We start from the raw sequence: 17,752 nt of genomic DNA on the forward strand, positions 1-17,752 counted from the left end.
TTTTTCAGCCCCACTAATCCAGAATCTGCAGTCATTGTTTTTACCTAATTGACCCCCTCCCTCCCCCATCCTGAGGTAAAAGCTCACAATTTCTGAGGGGCGGCGGGGGATCATCTCCAGAAACACATGCAATCTTTTCGCCTCCATATGTCTGAGGCGGGGATAACCTCGCTCCCCGTGGATCCTGAGGTGAGTAGCAGATAGTCCTCCCCCTCAACCTCAACCTCATCCCTCTCCCCCCCCCCGGCGGGAATTGCTCTGAGGCGGTTACACTTTGGAATTCTGCCTGATTTGAATCGAGCGCGCGACCGTTGGCGCCCGGGTTTCCATGGTAACCAGGCCCCCCTCTCAAGTCCTCGAGGCATCTCCCTGAGCAACAAAGAGGAACATCTCTCGCGATTCCCCCCCCGCCCCGGACCTTGGGGGAAGGGAGAGTCACGGATGATGCTGACTATTGGCGGTTAAGGCTCCTTCCGATCCAGCCTCCGCCCGCAGGAGGAGGAGGTGCTTTGTCAATCGAGGCCGCTTGTTAGGCCTCGGAGGCCCAACGAGAACCTCTGGCGGGGACCTCGCGTCCGCCTGACCGCGCTGAGGGAAGATTTCGGTGAGGGGGAGAAAAAGGACGAGTGTTCGGGTGCTCTCGGTTATCGCAGGATTAGTCTGTTCTGTTCTGTTCCGGTCCAGTCCGTGTGTACACGGTAGGAAAAGCTTCTGCGCCCGCCTTGTTCGGGGCTACACCCCTCCCTCGTCTCCGGGACATGTCCGGGCACAGCCTCCGCTGAGTCAGTCTCTTTCCCCATCCCGCCCTCAGCTCGCAGGGTTGTCGCAGCTAATCGTGTCGGTGGAGTCATGCTCGGACATGTCGAGGCGGCGAAACCTCCGGGAAAGGGGAGTCGCCCTGACATGCCCTTCGCCCAGTTCCTGCCTTGGTCGGAGTTGGATTTAAAAGCCTCGGCATATTGTCTGAAGGAGTGGAGTTCGGCTTAGCGCGGTGCCTCGGTTTTAAAACGAGTGTGTTTGTTTTTGTCTCCAGAGGACAGGTCTTCGCTTAAAAGGAAAACTAGAAATATGGCAACGAACGGATCGGCAAACTGCCTGGGCACTTCACAAGATGATCAAGATCAGGACTGTCAAGTGGGTTTCTGTATTGAATTCTGCAGCTTTTGTAAATTCTGTGCAGATTATCAAAAATATTATACAGTCCTTTCTAAATATATTTAATGTCTCAGAAAATGTTTTCTTTTAACTCCCCTTCTGGAAATTTGTTTTAGGTGAAACCCAAGCCACTCTTACTTAAGTTGCTGCACTTTGCTGGAGCACGAAGTGAAACCTTCACAATAAAGGAGGTTAGTCAATCATTCAGGTAGCTTTATTCTGCGGGTGATATTTGGCTGTTTGTGTCTGCTGAACTTCTTGAACAAAAGTCAACTATCATTCAAAGCTAGCTCTCTCTTTGAGTCAGGTTTAAGAATTCAAAACGCATGCCAGAAGATTGGGTACAAAATCAAGGCTGACCCTCGGTGCAATACTGAGGAAATGCTGAAGTGTCTGGCTTCTCAGCTGGATGTAAACGTTCCCATGACATATTTCAAAGGAGAGCATCAGCATTCTCCCCAGTGTTCTGGTAATTGTTTAGTGTATTATTTCTTGAAATGTGCTAAAATGCTCCACAACCAATTACTTACTTTAGATACCAAGGGGTTGAAAGATTGCAGGTAAGCTGGAATGTAGAGTTGATGTTAAAATCAGATCAGCTGTCATCTTATTGTATGGTGGAGTAGGCTGAAATGGCCACGTTGCCTTCTCTTGTCACTATGATCTACGTCACTATGCTCCACATCACCTTTGTGTACATCAAAATCCCAGCAATTGAGATAAATGACTGACTGACTAGTTTTTGTGATATTGATTGATTGATTGATTGAGAGAGGCAGAACGCCAAACAGAAATCAAAACTGGTTCACTCACTTTTGGCTAATGGTTTGCTGAACTTGTACAACCATTGCCACATTAAGTGTCAGTCATCATTTCAAGGCTAGCACTCTCTTTTGAGTTATGTTTAAGAGTTCAGAATGACATGCCAGAAGACTCTATTCCAAAACCATTGGAAGGATGGCTTTGCCAGTAAGTACAACCTCCTGAAAATTCCTTGGGTATTTCTTTTGTCAATGGAAATGCTTGCACCTTGTACCTTAAGTCTCATTAAACACACTACTGTAATTTAATATATGCAAGTATTGTGCTGAAGCTTTGAACTGAAAATTGATTATATTTCTTTTGAACAGGTAATGCACTACTTGGGACAGTACATAATGGCTAAGCAGTTGTATGATGAAAGACAGCAACATATAGTACATTGTTCTGATGATCTGTTGAGTCACTTGTTTGGAGTGCAGAGCTTTTCAATTAAAGAACCACGGTAAAATAAATTTTGAAGACAAACTTTCAGACTGTTTTGTGAACATGTTGGAAGAGTGTTGAAATACTTTAAAAATTGGGTTAAATTGCATAAATAAATTTAACGTTTCTTATTCTCAACGCTGTGCTCGAATAAATGAGATATGGCTTGTCTCTGCTGTTTCCCTATTCTTAGCACATTTAATAAAATTTTCAAAAATAACAACAATAAACAATAAATTTAGGTCTCTGATTCCAAAACGAGCATATTTAAAACACAGGTGGGGAAATTGCAGATGGTTTGAGAGAAGGAAAAACAAAAAAAAACTACAGTAACATCACTGTTGTAAAGTTACTGGAATTTTATCGCCGTTCCTTCACTGTCACTGGGTCAGTATTCTGGAATTCCCTCCCAAGGACATTGTGGGTCAATCCACAGCACATGGATTACAGCGGTTCAAGAAGGCAGCTCACTACCACCTTCTCAAGAGCAATTAGGGACTGGTAATAAATGCTAGATAGCCAGCAATGCCCAAATCTCTCAAATGAGTTTTAAAAAATCTTATCGACATCATTTAGACACTCTGTCCTATCCATCCTATTAACAACCTTCTTCAATTCTAATCATAAAAAGTATGAGCTGATCAGCAAGTGAACATTCATCACTGAATGGTTGTGCCTGACCAATCTGATTAGAATTTGAGTAGGTTGTTAATAGGATGGATAGGACAGCGTGTCTAAATGGATGTCCATAAGGTTTTTTACAACTCATTTGTGAGATTTGGGCATTGCTGGCTATCTAGTGTTTATTCACCATGGTAGGCTCGTTCATAAAGTCAGGAAGTTTGGGATACAGGGAGATTTGGCTGTCTAGATTCAGAATTGGTTGGCTGACATAAGGCAGAGAGTGGTTGTGGATGGAAATATTCTGCCTGGAGGTCTGTGTTGAGTGGGGTCCCGCAGGGTTCTGTTCTTGGATCTCTGCTCTTTGAAACTTTTATAAATGACTTGGATGAGGAGGTTGAGGGGTGGGTTAGTAAACTTGCAGATAACACAAAGATTGGAGGTGCCGTTGATAGTATCGAGGACTATTGCAGGCTGCAGCGCGACATAGACGGGATGCAGAGCTGGGCTGAGAAATGGCAGATGGAGTTCAACCTGGATAAATGCGAAGTGATGCATTTTGGATTGTCGAACTCGAATGCTGAATATAGGATTAAAGACAAGATTCTTGGCAGTGTGGAGGAATAGAGGGATCTGGGTGTGTAAGTACATAGATCCCTCAAAGTTGCCACCCAAGTGGATAGGGTTGTTAAGAAAGCATGTGGTGTATTGGCTTTCATTAACAGGGGGATCGAGTTTAAGAGCCACGAGGTTTTGCTATAGCTCTACAAGTCCCTGGTGAGATCACACTTGGAATATTGTGTCCAGTTCTGGTCGCCCCACTGTAGCAAAGGTACAGAGGCTTTGAAGAGGGTGCAAAGAAGGTTTACCAGGATACTGCCTGGACTGGAGGGCTTGCCTTATGAAGAAAGGTTGAATAAGCTCAGACTTTTCTCTCTGGAGAGAAGGAGGAAGAGAGGAGACCTGATCGAGGTATACAAGATAATGGGTGGAATAGATAGTCAGTAGCCAGAGACTTTTCTGCAGGGCAGGATTGACTGGTACAAGGGGTCATAGTTTTAAGATATTCGGAGAAAGGTATCGAGGAGCCATCAGAGGTAGGTCTTTACGCAGAGAGTTGTGAATGCATGGAATGCGTTGCCAGCGGTGGTGGTGGAAGCAGAGTCATTAGGGTCATTTAAGTGACTGCTGGATATGCACATGGATAGCAGTGAGTTGAGGGGTGTGTAGGTTAAGTTATTATATTTTACATTAGGATTAAACCTTGGTACAACATCGTAGGCCAAATGGCTTGTTCAATGCTGTACTTCTCTATGTTCTATTACCGGCCCCTAATTGCCCTTGAAGGTTGTAGTGAGCTGCCTTCTTGAACTGTTGTAATCCATGTGCTGAGAATTGACCCACAATGCCCTTTTCGGAGGGAATTCCAGGATATTGACCCAGTGACGGTGAAGGAACAGCAATATATTTCCAAGTCAAGATGATGAGTGGCTTGGATAGTTCTTGAAAGTGGTGATGTTCCCATATGTCTGCTGCCCTTGTCCTTCTAGATGGAAGTGGTCATGGGTTTGGAAGGTGTTTTCTGAGGATCTTTGGTGAATTACTGCAGTGCATCTTGTGGATAATACACACTGCTGCTACTGAACATCAGTGGTGGAGGGAGTGGATGCTTGTGGATGTAGTGCCAATCAAGTGAGTTCCTTTGTCCTGGATGGTGTCAAGCTTTGAGTGGAGTTGGGGCTGCACTCATCCAGCAAATGAGGAGTATTCCCTCAAATTTCTAACTTGTGCCTTGTAGATGGTGGACAGTCTCTGGGGATTCAGGAGGGGAGTTACTCGCTGCAGAATTCCGAGCCTCTGACCTGCTATTGTAGCCACTGTTTATGTGATATGAGAGTTGAAAAATGTGCTGGGAAAAAAACACAGCAGGCCAGGCAGCATCCGAGGATCAGGAGAATCGATGTTTCGGGCATAAGCCCTTCTTCAGCCTCATTCCTGAAGGGCTTATGCCCGAAACGTCGATTCTCCTGATCCTCGGATGCTGCCTGGCCTGCTGTGTTTTTTTTCCAGCACCACATTTTTCAACTCTAGTACTCCAGCATCTGCAGTCCTCACTTTCTCCCACTGTTTATGTGGTATGTCCAGTTAAATTTCTGGTCATTAATCACCCCAGGATATTGATAGTGGACGATTCAGTAATGATAACACCATTGAATGTCATGGGGTGGTGGTTAGATTGTCTCTTTTTGGTGATCGTTGTAGCCTAGCATTCGTGTGATGCAAATGTTACTTGCCACTTATCAGCCCAAGCCTGGAATTTGTCCAGATCCTGTTGCATTTGAACATTGACTGCTTCAATATTTGAGGATTCACAAATTGTGCTGAACATTTTGTAATCACTGGCGAACATCCCCATTTCTGACCTAATGATGGAAGGAATGTGTTTCTTAAGCATTACATACAAGACTAATTAGCAAGAATTAAAATGCACCGAATTTAGGGTGAGGCTAACCTTGGGTTGATAATTGGTTGGCATATTGGAGATGGATTAAAAACAGAAAGCATTCGGACTAATGTCATAGAGTTATACAGCCTGGAAACAGACCCTTGTCCATGCCAATCAAACCTTCCTAAATTAACATGGTCACGTTTGACCTATATCCCACTACACCCTTCCTATTCATACGCTCATCCAGATTCCTTTTAAATGTTGTATTTGTACTAGCCTCCACCACTACTACTTCTGAATGTTCGTTCCATATTGTAAATTTGTTCGCTGAGCTGGCAGTTTGTTTTTAGATGTTTCATCACCATGCTGGGTAGTATCATTGGTGAGCGTCCAGTGACATGCTGACGTTCTATCCCACTTTCTATTTGTGTGTCTTGATCCCTTAAGGTCGATGATAACATTTCAGTTCTTTTTCCTCAGAGGTTGGTAAAAGGGGTCAAAATGATGTGTTTATTGATGGAGTTCCAGTTCTCATGCGTGTCTCTTTTTAGCCTGTCCTAGGATGGATGTGTTGTCACAGTTGAAGTGGTGTCCTCCTTCGTCTGTTTGTAAGGATACTACTGATAGTGGGTCATGTCTTTTGGTGGCTAGTTGGTGTTGGTGTTGGTGTATTCTGGTGGCTACTTTTCTGCCTGTCTGTCCGATGTAGTCTTTGCAGGGTACGCCATCTCAGCGAGCAAACTTACAAACTGAAACTCAACCTGACTTACAAATCTTCTCAAAAATTGCAAACAGTTCATTCCATGAATGCACCACCCTCTGTGTACAACATTTGCTGCTTAGATCCATTTTAAATCTCTCACCTGTCACCTTAAACCTATATCTTCTAGCTTTGGGCTCAAAGTATAACGTGTTCAGCAGAGATCTGTACTGAAACTCAACTTTTTACCATCATGGTTAAAGACCCGAATAAAACAGCGCTACGTTATACAAATTAATAAATGAAATACTTACGAGGTATCTGAAGAAAAGTCTTAAGACTTGAAATGTTAACTTTATCTCCACAGATGTGCTGGATTGCTGAGTTTCACCAGACTTTTTTATTTCCGATTTCTAGTATCTAGCAGAATCTTTTTATTTCAGCATTTGTTAACCTGACAAAGCCTTCATAATCATATATTCAAATAATATTTTATGATGATGCACAAGTATTTAAATACTAAAATGCAATAATTAAGTACTATCTGTACAAGGCAGTTTGAATTTAAAAACGCAATAGGTATGGTGAGATTGCAACATCTTGTCCTTGTTCTGTATCTTGTAGCTGCTGTACATCTACCAACAAAATTATGACCAGAAGCTCACAATGTGGAAAACTAACTCTGACTTCTTATACACATCTTATTTTATTTGTTCAGTTTATGAATACTTGAAGTCTGAGCCCGAAGTGTCCTCCTCTGTCTCACCAATCTCTTCACTAACTCTGCTTTAAAATGGTCTTTAAAATTTACATGTTGTACTCACACTTGTTAATGCAGATCTCTATTCACATGTTTATGCTTCTAGAAAATGCAGACCTGTATATAATCTTTATCAGTGATTTATATTAGATTAGATTAGATTCCCTATAGTGGGAAGCAGGCCATTTGGCCCAGCAAGTCCATACTGACCCTCCGAAGAGTAACCCACCCAAACCCATTTCCCTCTGACAAATGCATCTAACGTTAGGGGCAATTTAGCATGGTCAATTCACTTGGCCTGCACATCTTTGGATAGTGAGAGGAAACCGGAGCACCCGGAGGAAACCCATGCAGGCACTTGGAGAACGTGCAAATTCCACACAGACAGTTGCCCAAGGCTGGGATTGAACCTGTGTCCCTGATGCTGTAAGGCAGCAGTGCTAACTGCTGAACCGCCATGTTGAATAATGCTATAATAGCTGCATTGCAAGGGTTGAAAATTAACAGTTTAAAATATTAATCCATTAAATGTATTCACCCTTGACAAAATAGTGAAGTAAAGATTTATTATAATATGTTTGGTGTGAGGACAATAACAGCAATTGTTAATTTCAGGCTTACATCTTGCACATTTGTCATTTAAAGGCAAGTGTCTTTCTGTCTTCCAACATAGATTTCCACCCCCCCCCCCCCCAACCCACCACCACTCCATGGTTTTCCAGTTCTTGCTTAAATATGGATAGGATATGGTATCCGCAGTAAGTTGTCATCAATTTTATTTCTCTGAAATCTGAAATTTGCATCAGTAGCATCAGAGTTGCTGAAGTTAGTACTAGCAGCACCACTAGTCATCTCTCTCTAATGAGAGAGCAGCTGTTTGGTCCATTCGAACTATGGTGACTTTACCTTTAATATCTCTTGCAGAGACCAGCTTAAGAATAATATAATGTAAAGTTAATGTTCCTTAAATTGTAATGAGATATATGTCACACTGTATTAATTGTGTAATAGGCTGAACACAACCTATATAAACATGTACTTCTATATTTTCCAGAACATTATATGCCATGCTCTCAAAAAATTTGATATCCGTGGGCCATGAAGGTACGTTGCCTTGATTTGTCTACACTAACTACTTTCAATTATGTCACTTTTAAGGAAAGGATTTGGGAAGGGAAAGTCAGAAGGAAAATCAGTTTCAAATTGACATCAGAACAAAATGAAAGCTAGTTACTGAAGATTTTAATTGCACTTTAAATTAGAGAGAGCATTGTTTTTTGAAGTAGATATGTATTTTAGGTCAAAAATGATTGCAGTTGCACAGTGAAATGAAGCACCAGTCTGAAAAGCTTAATCATGTGCTTTTCATTTACCCGCCTTGTACATGTAGTGGAAATGGTTTTGATTTCTGAATTAAGGACTCCAATTCCGACATTATGTACTCATTGCTTGCAAGCGATTAGCACGTTCTTGTTAGTTCTGAATGCCCTTTAATAATAAGAGAATGGTCAGAAGAGTTAGGAAGTTTTTAGATTATGGATTAGTGGTGCTGGAAGAGCACAGCAGTTCAGGCAGCATCCAAGGAGCTGCGAAATCGACATTTCGGGCAAAAGCCCTTCATCAGGAATAAAGGCAGAGAGCCTGAAGCGTGGAGAGATAAGCTAGAGGAGGGTGGGGATGGGGAGAAAGTAGCATAGAGTACAATAGGTGAGTGGGGGAGGGGGTGAAGGTGATAGGTCAGGGAGGAGAGTGTGGAGTGGATCGGTGGAAAAGGAGATAGGCAGGTAGGACAAGTCTGGACAAGTTGAATTGTTACAATGTTTGGGCTTTAGCTGAAAACTTGTCACAATGAACTGTTTAGGTTACAGTTTTTTTTTGGTTAATTGGATACCTGAAAAGTAATTAAATGCAGGGAGTTTATATGGATTGACATTGCCCACGCTTGGGCACATTTAAATATGCATGTGGTGTTACTAGATTAGATTCCCTAGTGTGGAAAGAGGCTCTTTGACCCAACAAGTCCACACCGAGACTCATTTCCCTACATTTATCCCTGATTGATGCACATAACACTACGGGCAATTTAGCATGGCCAATTCACCTGACCTGCACACCTTTTGGATTGTGGGAGGAAACCAGAATAGTTGGAGGAAACCCATGCAGACACTGGGAGAATGCAAACTCAACACAGAGAGTCGCCCAAAGCAGGAATCGAACCTGGGTCCCTGGCACTGTGAGGCAGCCGTGCTGACCATTGAGCCACCATGCTGCCCTAACGATCCTCCCTGACATTATTGCTGGACAGGTCTCATCCCAAATAGAAACTTGGCTTGATTGTTACAACTAAAATAAAAATCAAAATATGACCAAAGTTGTTTTTTCTCACTGCACACAATGCAGCAGACTTTGCTTCACAAAAAAGATATTCATTTCTGAAAGAAACAAAAATAAAATAGAATAAACCAAACTCTGTCAATAATGTCAAATCCAAAGATTTCTAAACACACAACAGAAGTATAATCCCACTAATTCCAAAACACAACTTCATAAATTGGAAAGATGAACAACAGATTTGGTGAGTATCCAAAACACACGCCTGGTACAGTGTCCAAAAACACTCTATTTATAGTACCACAGCACCACTCATTGAACACAGCAGAATCTTTGACTCAAATATCTTGGTAGGCCTATGTCACTTGTGACTATAAATTATGGATTGGAACTTTAGATAGATGTTTTTATTCACCTTTTTAAGTGTTTTATCCCAACACATCTGGTCTAGAACTAACACTGACTCTTAACCTTGTTTCACTATATCCTTCCCTTCTCAGGAGCACTGGCCCATACAGCCAACTTCATCCATTGATTTCACAAGATGCTCAATACTTAAAATAAAACTAAAAAAAGTAACCTTTTAGCTATAGATGTTTCATTTGAGCTTCAACTTTAGCTTCCTAAACTTTAACTTGTTTAAATTGCTCTGTCATAAAACCCTATCAATGCACATACAAATCTATTTATTCTAAAGCTAGACCTCAAAAACTGTTTTAAAATAAATCGTCATGACTGCAGAAATATGTTGAGCCAATTATTAACTTCAGACGGGTTTGGTTTGGGTTAATATCAAATATACTTCTGTACAATGAATAGCTTTGTTTGCAAGCAGTGCAAGCAGATCATAGTACTCAAGGACATCCAGATCATTGGATGAAAATATCTAGACAGAGTGGGGCATACAGGTTACTTAACCACACAGGATGTGCATGAACCAAGACCATCATTAATAAAATCAACATGATTTGAAGTTAGAGAGTCCATCAGTCTAACAACAGCAGGGAAGAAGCAGTTCTTGAGCGTGTTGGTGCGTGTGTTCAAACCTCTGTACCTTTTGCCTGACGGAAGAGTTTGTAGGTGAGTATTACTTGGGTGAGATGGGTCTTTGATATTAGCAGCTTCTCCACGGCAACGAGAGGTGTAAATAGAGTCCATTGATGGAAGGTTGGTTTCCGTGATGGTTTGGGTTGTGCACACAATCTTGTAGTTTCTTGTGGTCCTGGACAGAGCAGTTGCCCTTTGGGGCTGTAATGCACCTGAATAGTATGCTCTTGAGGTGCATCTAAAAGTTTGTGAGCGTCCTCATAGACATGCTAAATTTCCTAAGCCAACTGAGGAAGAAGAACTATTGTTGTGCTTGGTGACCGTTGCAACTATGTGAGGAATCCAGGACAGTTGACAGTTATCGTCACTTCTAGGAACTTGATAATCTCAACTGTCTCATCTGTTGATGTAGATGGGGGCAACTTCTCCTTTCTTTCTGAAGTCAACAATCAGTTCTTTTGTTTTGCCAATTTATTGAGAGAGATTGTTGTTATTATAGCACCACATCACCAAGTTCCCCCTCCCCTTTCTGTATTTTGACTCATCATTGTTTGATATCCATCTCACCGCAGGGGTGTTGTCAGCAAAGTTGTTAATAGTGTTTGTTCAGAACTTGGCTACACAGTTGTGGATATACAGGGAGTACAGGAGGGGCTGAGAATGCATCCTTAGCACTCCAGTGTTGAGTGTTATCATGGATGAGGTGCCAATATCTATTTTTACTTATTGCAGTCTATGGGTCAGGGAGCTGAGGATCCAGTTGCAGAGGGTGGAGCTGAGACCTAGATCTCAGAGTTTTGAGATTAGGCTGGATGAGATAATGGTGTTGACTACAGCTCTGTCTTCAATGAGCAGGAGTCTGAGGTAGGTTTACTATGTTAATAACTCAAACCCAAACTTACAGTAGATGATATTAAAATATATAAATCAGTCTACATCAGACCTTCCACCCCCAAGAATGAATATCTATCTTAGACATTTTTATTGTTCATCAAACGTCATCTTACCACTAATTCGTATCTGTTTATATGAATTATACACTAAGTTAGACAGGAATTATTTTTACACATCACAATCTTTGGCATGTATATTCTCAACGTGGCAAACGTGATGGCATTTTCCTTTCCAGGCATATGAATGATGTTCAAATCATTCATTACCACAGCCAAAACCATTACCTCTTGCCTCAAATTGTAATAGCTTTTGTAAGTCACCTCAGTAGTTTTCCAGAAGACCTTTATAAATTGGAAAGAAAGATAGCTTTTGTACAGTATCTAAAATTACACTCTAACCCAAAAACACTACTCATATAGTAACTCACACTACAATCTCTGTTTCAAACACCTTGGAAGGTTTAAGTTACTGTGACTTTAATTTATAGGCTACAAAACTGTAAATAGTTTCTTCAAGGAACTGTTACAAATCTGAGTTTAACAGACTTTGCATTAAGTAATCTCTTTGGAGATTAATTCCAGTACTCTTGGTCTGCCACTTGACCAATAATTTTGCTTCACTCTATTCTTCCGTTCTCATGAGCACTGGCCTATAAAGCCATCTTTACACAGAAATGCTCCAAGCTCAAAGTAACAGTAACATTTTTCTTGTGTGCTTTTGCTCACATTCTCACATGCTCTCTGCTATGAGTGTTTTCCTTAATCTTAAGAAAATCTCTCCTGACTTTCTAAATTGATTTTTCTGTTTTATTTTTCTGTGTCACAAAGTGCTACCATAGTGGACGCAAACCCATAAATTTAAACACTGGACCTCCTACACAGTTTTAAATTTCCAGGGCAACAAAGTTAATTAGTTAAGTAATAGTTAATTAACTTCACACACACACACATACACACACACACACACACACACCTAACTCAAAAACCCAAACTTAATTTATTGTTTTAGTATCAATGTGAGTGCCTGCATCATACTAGTAGTATTGTTATTTTGGTACTGCCAAAATTGTACTGGTTATCAGAGTGCATTGAGGTTTTTTTTGTCAAGGAAGGATCACCTGTTATGGCTTTGGTTTACATGATTGTCTGGTGCAGTGTTAGAACAAGCTGTAGCTTTCTCCAAATTTAATTTTGTGATGCATGTTGTCTCGTCAGTCATCAGTTGTGCAGTGTAATCCTGCAGATTTACCTCATTACCAGAAATGATCACCTAGTTCTGCTACATATTACTAAGTCTAATCCAAATTTTATCAGCAAGTTTTCAATCCTATATATTTATCATACTTTCCTCCTGAAATAACTGCACACAAGCCAGGTCCTGTTACCAAATCACCCTTTATTTGCTTGTGGACAGAAAACTGACTCCGAACTGGTTGGCCACAGCCAGTCTCCTGAACTGAGGAGATTCTAAATCTCCTGGTAGTATTGGTCAGCCAGGGCTTTCCTGATTGGCTCAGGTTAACAACACCAATCAAGAAATTTGTAGTTAACAAGGTCAACCTGATCCCAATCACTATACCTCCAGAAGAAGGTTAGTCCCTGGTTGGTCATTGAGCTGCTCTCATTGAAAAAGAGTACAAATACCTGATACGGTTTTGACATAGCAATGGTTACTATGCGATTTAACTGTAGTATAGTTATCCATGATCAAGATCTGGTTATGTTCCGCAGTGGTATCACTAATGTACACAGTCTTAATTAAGCTGAAAAAACTGAGACACTGAGAAGTAGTGATCCATGATGATATGGCTAATGGGGGGGGGGGAAGTGTGCTTGAAATCCAGTGCTATTCCTTGAGTCATCTCAAAGTTAAAGATTTTAGAAAGTATGCAAAAGTTCCCAATTTAACATCAATTGGATCTAAATTTTCAAAAAAGGCCTTCACTTAGAGTCATAGAGATGTACAGCACAAAAATACATCCTTTGGTCCAACTCGTCCATGCAGACCAAATATCCCAACCCAATCTAGTCCCACCTGCCAGCATCTAGCCCATATCCCTCCAAACCCTTCCAGTTGCCTTTTAAATGTTGCAATTGTACTAGCCTCCACCTCTTTCTCTGGCAGCTCATTCCATACACATGCCACCTTCTGTGTGAAAACGTTGCCCCATAGTTCTCTTTTATATCTTTCCCCTCTCACCCTAAGCCTATGCCCTCTAGTTCTGGACTCTCCCCAACCCAGGGAAAAGACTTTGTCTATTTGTCCTATCCATGCCCCTCATGATTTTATAAACCTCTATAAGGTCACCCCTCAGCTCCGGCACTCCCAGAGAAAACAGCCCTAGACTATTCAAACTCCCCCTATAGCTCAAATTCTCCAACCCTGGCAACATCCTTGTAATCTTTTCTGAACCACTTCAAGTTTCACAACATATTTTCAATAGGAAGGAGACCAGAATTGCATGCAATATTAAAACAGTGGCCTAACCAATGTCCTGTACTCAATACTCTGACCAATAAAGGAAAGCATACTAAATGCCTCCTTCACTATCCTATCTACCTGCAACTCCACTTTCAAGGATCTATGAACCAGTACTCCAAGGTCTCTTTGTTCAGCAACACTCACTGGAACCTTACCATTGAGTGTATAAGTCCTGCTAAGATTTGCTTTCCCAAAATGCAGCACCTCGCATTTATCTGAATTAAACTCCATCTGCCACTTCTCAGTCCATTGGCCCATCTGATCAAGGTCCTGTTGTAATCTGAGGTAACCTTCTTTGCTGTCCACTACACCTCCAATTTTGGTGTCATCTGCAAACTTACTAACTATACCTCTTATGTTCACATTCCAAATCATTTATGTAAATGACAAAAAGTTGTAGACCCAGCACTGATCCTTGTGGCATTCCACTGGTCACAAGCCTTCAGTCTAAAAACAACCCTCCACCACCACCCTCTGTCTTCTGCCTTTGAGCCAGTTCTGTATCCAAATGGGTAGTTCTCCCAACTTGTGTAGACTGCACAGAATTTCTTACTTAATAAGAATTGCTGTTTATTAGAAGCAAATAATTCATCATTGCTTACTTAGTTAGAATTTATCAACATGTATCTCTACTAGTTAAAATGCTAATCCACATACAAAATTCCCTCTGTGTGTGCACACGCAAGGGTCTTGTGGGCAGAAAGAAAGATTTTGAAAGCAGTTTGAAAGTGTTGTCCATAGGGTTGCTGATGTGGAGATGCCAGAGTTGGACTGGTATTGACAAAGTCAGAAATCATATGACGCCAGGTTATAGACCAACAGGTTTATTTGAAGTCACAAGGATTCAACGTAGCCCCTTCATCAGGTGACATGAAAGAGATGCACACAGAACACAGAATTTACAGGCAGAGAGATCAAAAGATCATGGAAATGGTGTGAGTGGAGTGTTGAATAATAAATCTCTGCAAGTGATCAAAAGTGTTGGATGGTGTGAGTAAAGTGTCAACAGCTGAATAACATGCGAAGGGATGGCCTATAATCTGATTAAGGCAGAGAGATAATTACAAAAAATTTAAAATAAGGTGGTTTTGAAGAAATGACCCTTTCTCTGCATTTCTTCACAGATGCTGCCAGCCCTGGTGGGCTTTTCCAGCAGCTTCTGTTTTTGTTCCATGTTATTCCAGTCATTTGGTTTGCCTCCAGCATCACCTTTTTTATTTTACATTTTTTGTAATTATCTCTCTGCCTTATTTAATCAGATTATACATCATCCCTTGTTATTCAGCTGTTAACACTTTACTCACACCATCTAATACTTCTGGTCACTTGCAGAAACATACTGATCAACACTCCACTCACACAATTTGTATAATCTTTTGATCTCTTTGCTCTTGATCTCTCTGCCCATAAATTTTGTTATGCGTGCTTCCCTCTCACTTCACCTGATGAGAGGGCTACACTCTGAAAGCTTGTGATTTCAGATAAACCTGTTGGACTATAACCTGGTGTTGTTTGATTTCTGACTTTTTGTAAAAGAACAAAGCATGAATGGTTTGGGAAAGAAATTAGAGCTTGTGGCCCATACATTTTGACTGCATAGCTACCAACGCTGGAGCATTTAAAATCAGGAATTCTCCAGAGACCAGAATTAGAATACAAATTTTGCATATATTTTGAAAGACTGAATTATGCTATTGAAACATCATTATCTGTTCTTCAGGCAGCACCACAAGAAACAGAAAATTGATCATATTCATTTTTTGTAGATATTGCAGCTGTGCTTACCTACATGGCAGCAATGCTTTTATAAGTAATTTAATACTGAAAAGTAATACACTTTATGGCAGTCTTTCATCTTATACTTGTCAGGACAGGCCTCAAGAATACCGGTTTAAGGGAAAAGCCAACAGTTTAAAACTGAGCCCACTGGTTAACTAAGCAAGTGGACTTTGGTAGAGATTTTGCCTTGGCACTAGTCATTGATGTCTGGCAGTTAACGGCCAGGCTTTGTTTAAAGTTTAAACCCAGATAAGTCGATTCATCAAATCATTTCTTATGAACGAACCAATGAATGGCTGTCACTGATTTTTGTTGAGTGGAAATGCACAGCCATCTTCTTTTTGTCTCTCAAGAATTCAGTCCTGTTATTTTAACATATAACTTCCAGTACATGCAAGTATGCCACATTGCAGTCCTCATTGACAATGCTAAATTGGTTTTCAGTACTGTATAGTGTTTTGCATACTCAGGATTGTTAAGGGCATGTACACACATTGCTCCTGTTTCAGCTCCACAAAATAGATAGTTCATTTTCTCAGGGCAATGACAATAAATTACCTGATTTGAAATTTTAAACAAAACCTTGCTCTTGACTATCAATCATTAACTGGTGATAATGATTAACTTAATTAACTTTGCCATGTAAAGTCCAGTCTCAATTAACTTTCCAGCTATCATGATTCCCTAGGTAGTGTACTGGAAATCAAGTTCAACTCTTCCCAAAAACATCACAAAAGTCTTTTTAAAAATATACAAATTTCCCCAAACGTCCTCCTGATTTTTCAGTGTCGGGTTGATAGAAAGCATTGAACATATTCTGTACTTGAGAAATTGCTTTTTACCTGCAGCTAGAATCTAATGAATTGTAGTAAACTAAGTTAAGTAAACTCTACAAATTAAGACTCCCAAACCCTGACAAAGACACACTGGCAGGCAAACCTAAACAGGAAAAAAAACACATTGGCTGAGGGAAAACTAGAAAATCAGACCCGTAGTGTCTGTAGAAACAAGATCTGTTGTGTTGGTTCTTGATGATCTGTAGAGTTCCCCTTGACTTTCTTTGATTACACTGGTTTGCAAAAGGCTCAGAGGGGCTCTTTGATTCATGATGAGTCTATGCCCTATTCAGTTCAAAGGCACAATTTGCAGCATCTATTGAAGGAAAGATGAGTTCATTTTCTTCAGATTCAAACTGACTTACTGCAAAAACTGGGAGCTAGATTTTTTCAGAGTTGCCTCCTCTCCTGTTCACAGCCCAGCCTGTTTAGCAACCTGACAACTAATCACGCAGTTGTTGATAGGCAGAGGATCTTTGTCGTTGGTTTGCTTCATTCGTATGGACTTGAATGTCATCTAGCCTTGCCAGTCCTTTGGTTTATCTTAAATGTGTGCCTCCAATATTGTTTCTTTTCAGGCCCTCTAAATTGCTCATTTCCAGTTGGGATCAACATGGTTCACATATTAGTAAACATATCTCTTCTGTTACTGTCATGCTATCTCTGAGTTTCTGCTATTATATTATGCAAACTTCTAATAACTCTGAAATACTAAGTTTTTGAAAGTTCTGGTCTAATGCCATTTTTAAGCAAAATTTTAAACTCTTTATATTGAGTGAAGTTTTTTTTTGGAACAATTGCAAGCACATTTTGAGAAGTTTTTCTGTGTGATGTAGATTCTATAAATGATCTCAATCTTGGAGAGATTACCAACCAGCTTGGGGGTGAAGATTGTCTCATGGTAAGATTTTCTTGACTTGTTGTAAGCTCTGGGCATGTTTTCCAATAACAGTATACACATTGATTTGGTTGGGAATGCAGTTCTGATGCACTTGTAAATTTTGAATGCTAGCATTAGCATTTCATCCTGAAGTAAACAAAATGGCCTAGTTATACCATAATTTGCAACATCTAATGCCAATTTGTGTACTTCTTTCACATTGATATAAATTTAATGTAGATGATATAGAATTTTAAGGATTCAAATTGTGTTGAGTTCAATATGGTAGTCTAGTGTTTTGTCGTGCACTGTATTTAGCAGTGTTTGTTCTGCTTTGTAGACAGTCATTCCAAATGATGGGAATGCTTGCACATCATGCAACGTTTCCTGTTCTCCTGCAACAGGCAGAAGATCTAATTGCAGTGACTCTGGTAAGTACTGTGGTGACTGTAAAAAGGATCAATGAATTTCTTGAATCACCAGATCTATGCAGAGTTAGCTGACCTCCCTGTGATGTTGCTGAGGAATCACAGATGAAGGGCTTTTGCCCGAAATGTCGATTTTACTGCTCCTC

General features: G+C 40.6%; 1 protein-coding gene and 1 long non-coding RNA gene across 15 annotated transcripts in view; both read left to right on the plus strand.

Annotated features, from left to right (window-relative positions):
• The window catches only part of mdm2 (MDM2 proto-oncogene), a 76,549-nt gene continuing 58,797 nt past the window's right edge, over positions 1–17,752 (plus strand). For 11 of the 14 annotated variants that reach the window (XR_006314401.1, XR_006314399.1, XR_006314403.1 and 8 more), the window contains exons 1-6: positions 408–1,134; positions 1,272–1,346; positions 2,286–2,419; positions 7,985–8,034; positions 17,135–17,199; positions 17,519–17,609. Coding sequence is in view for 8 of the 14 variants with exons in the window: in XM_043708718.1 (XP_043564653.1) it covers positions 1,069–1,134; positions 1,272–1,346; positions 2,286–2,419; positions 7,985–8,034; positions 17,135–17,199; positions 17,519–17,609 (481 nt within the window). In the remaining 6 variants the exon portion in view is untranslated. Of the gene's footprint in view, positions 190–407; positions 1,135–1,271; positions 1,347–2,285; positions 2,420–7,984; positions 8,035–17,134; positions 17,200–17,518; positions 17,610–17,752 lie in introns of those variants that run through there. The other 3 variants (XM_043708711.1, XM_043708710.1, XM_043708713.1) reach the window with 3 other exon arrangements.
• On the plus strand, positions 14,864–16,183 carry LOC122559329. Its single transcript, XR_006314404.1, has 2 exons — positions 14,864–15,805; positions 15,851–16,183. It is a non-coding gene; the product is annotated as an uncharacterized LOC122559329 (long non-coding RNA).

Source organism: Chiloscyllium plagiosum, chromosome 19 (assembly GCF_004010195.1).
Source record: "Chiloscyllium plagiosum isolate BGI_BamShark_2017 chromosome 19, ASM401019v2, whole genome shotgun sequence".
NCBI classification, from domain to species: Eukaryota; Metazoa; Chordata; class Chondrichthyes; order Orectolobiformes; family Hemiscylliidae; genus Chiloscyllium; species Chiloscyllium plagiosum.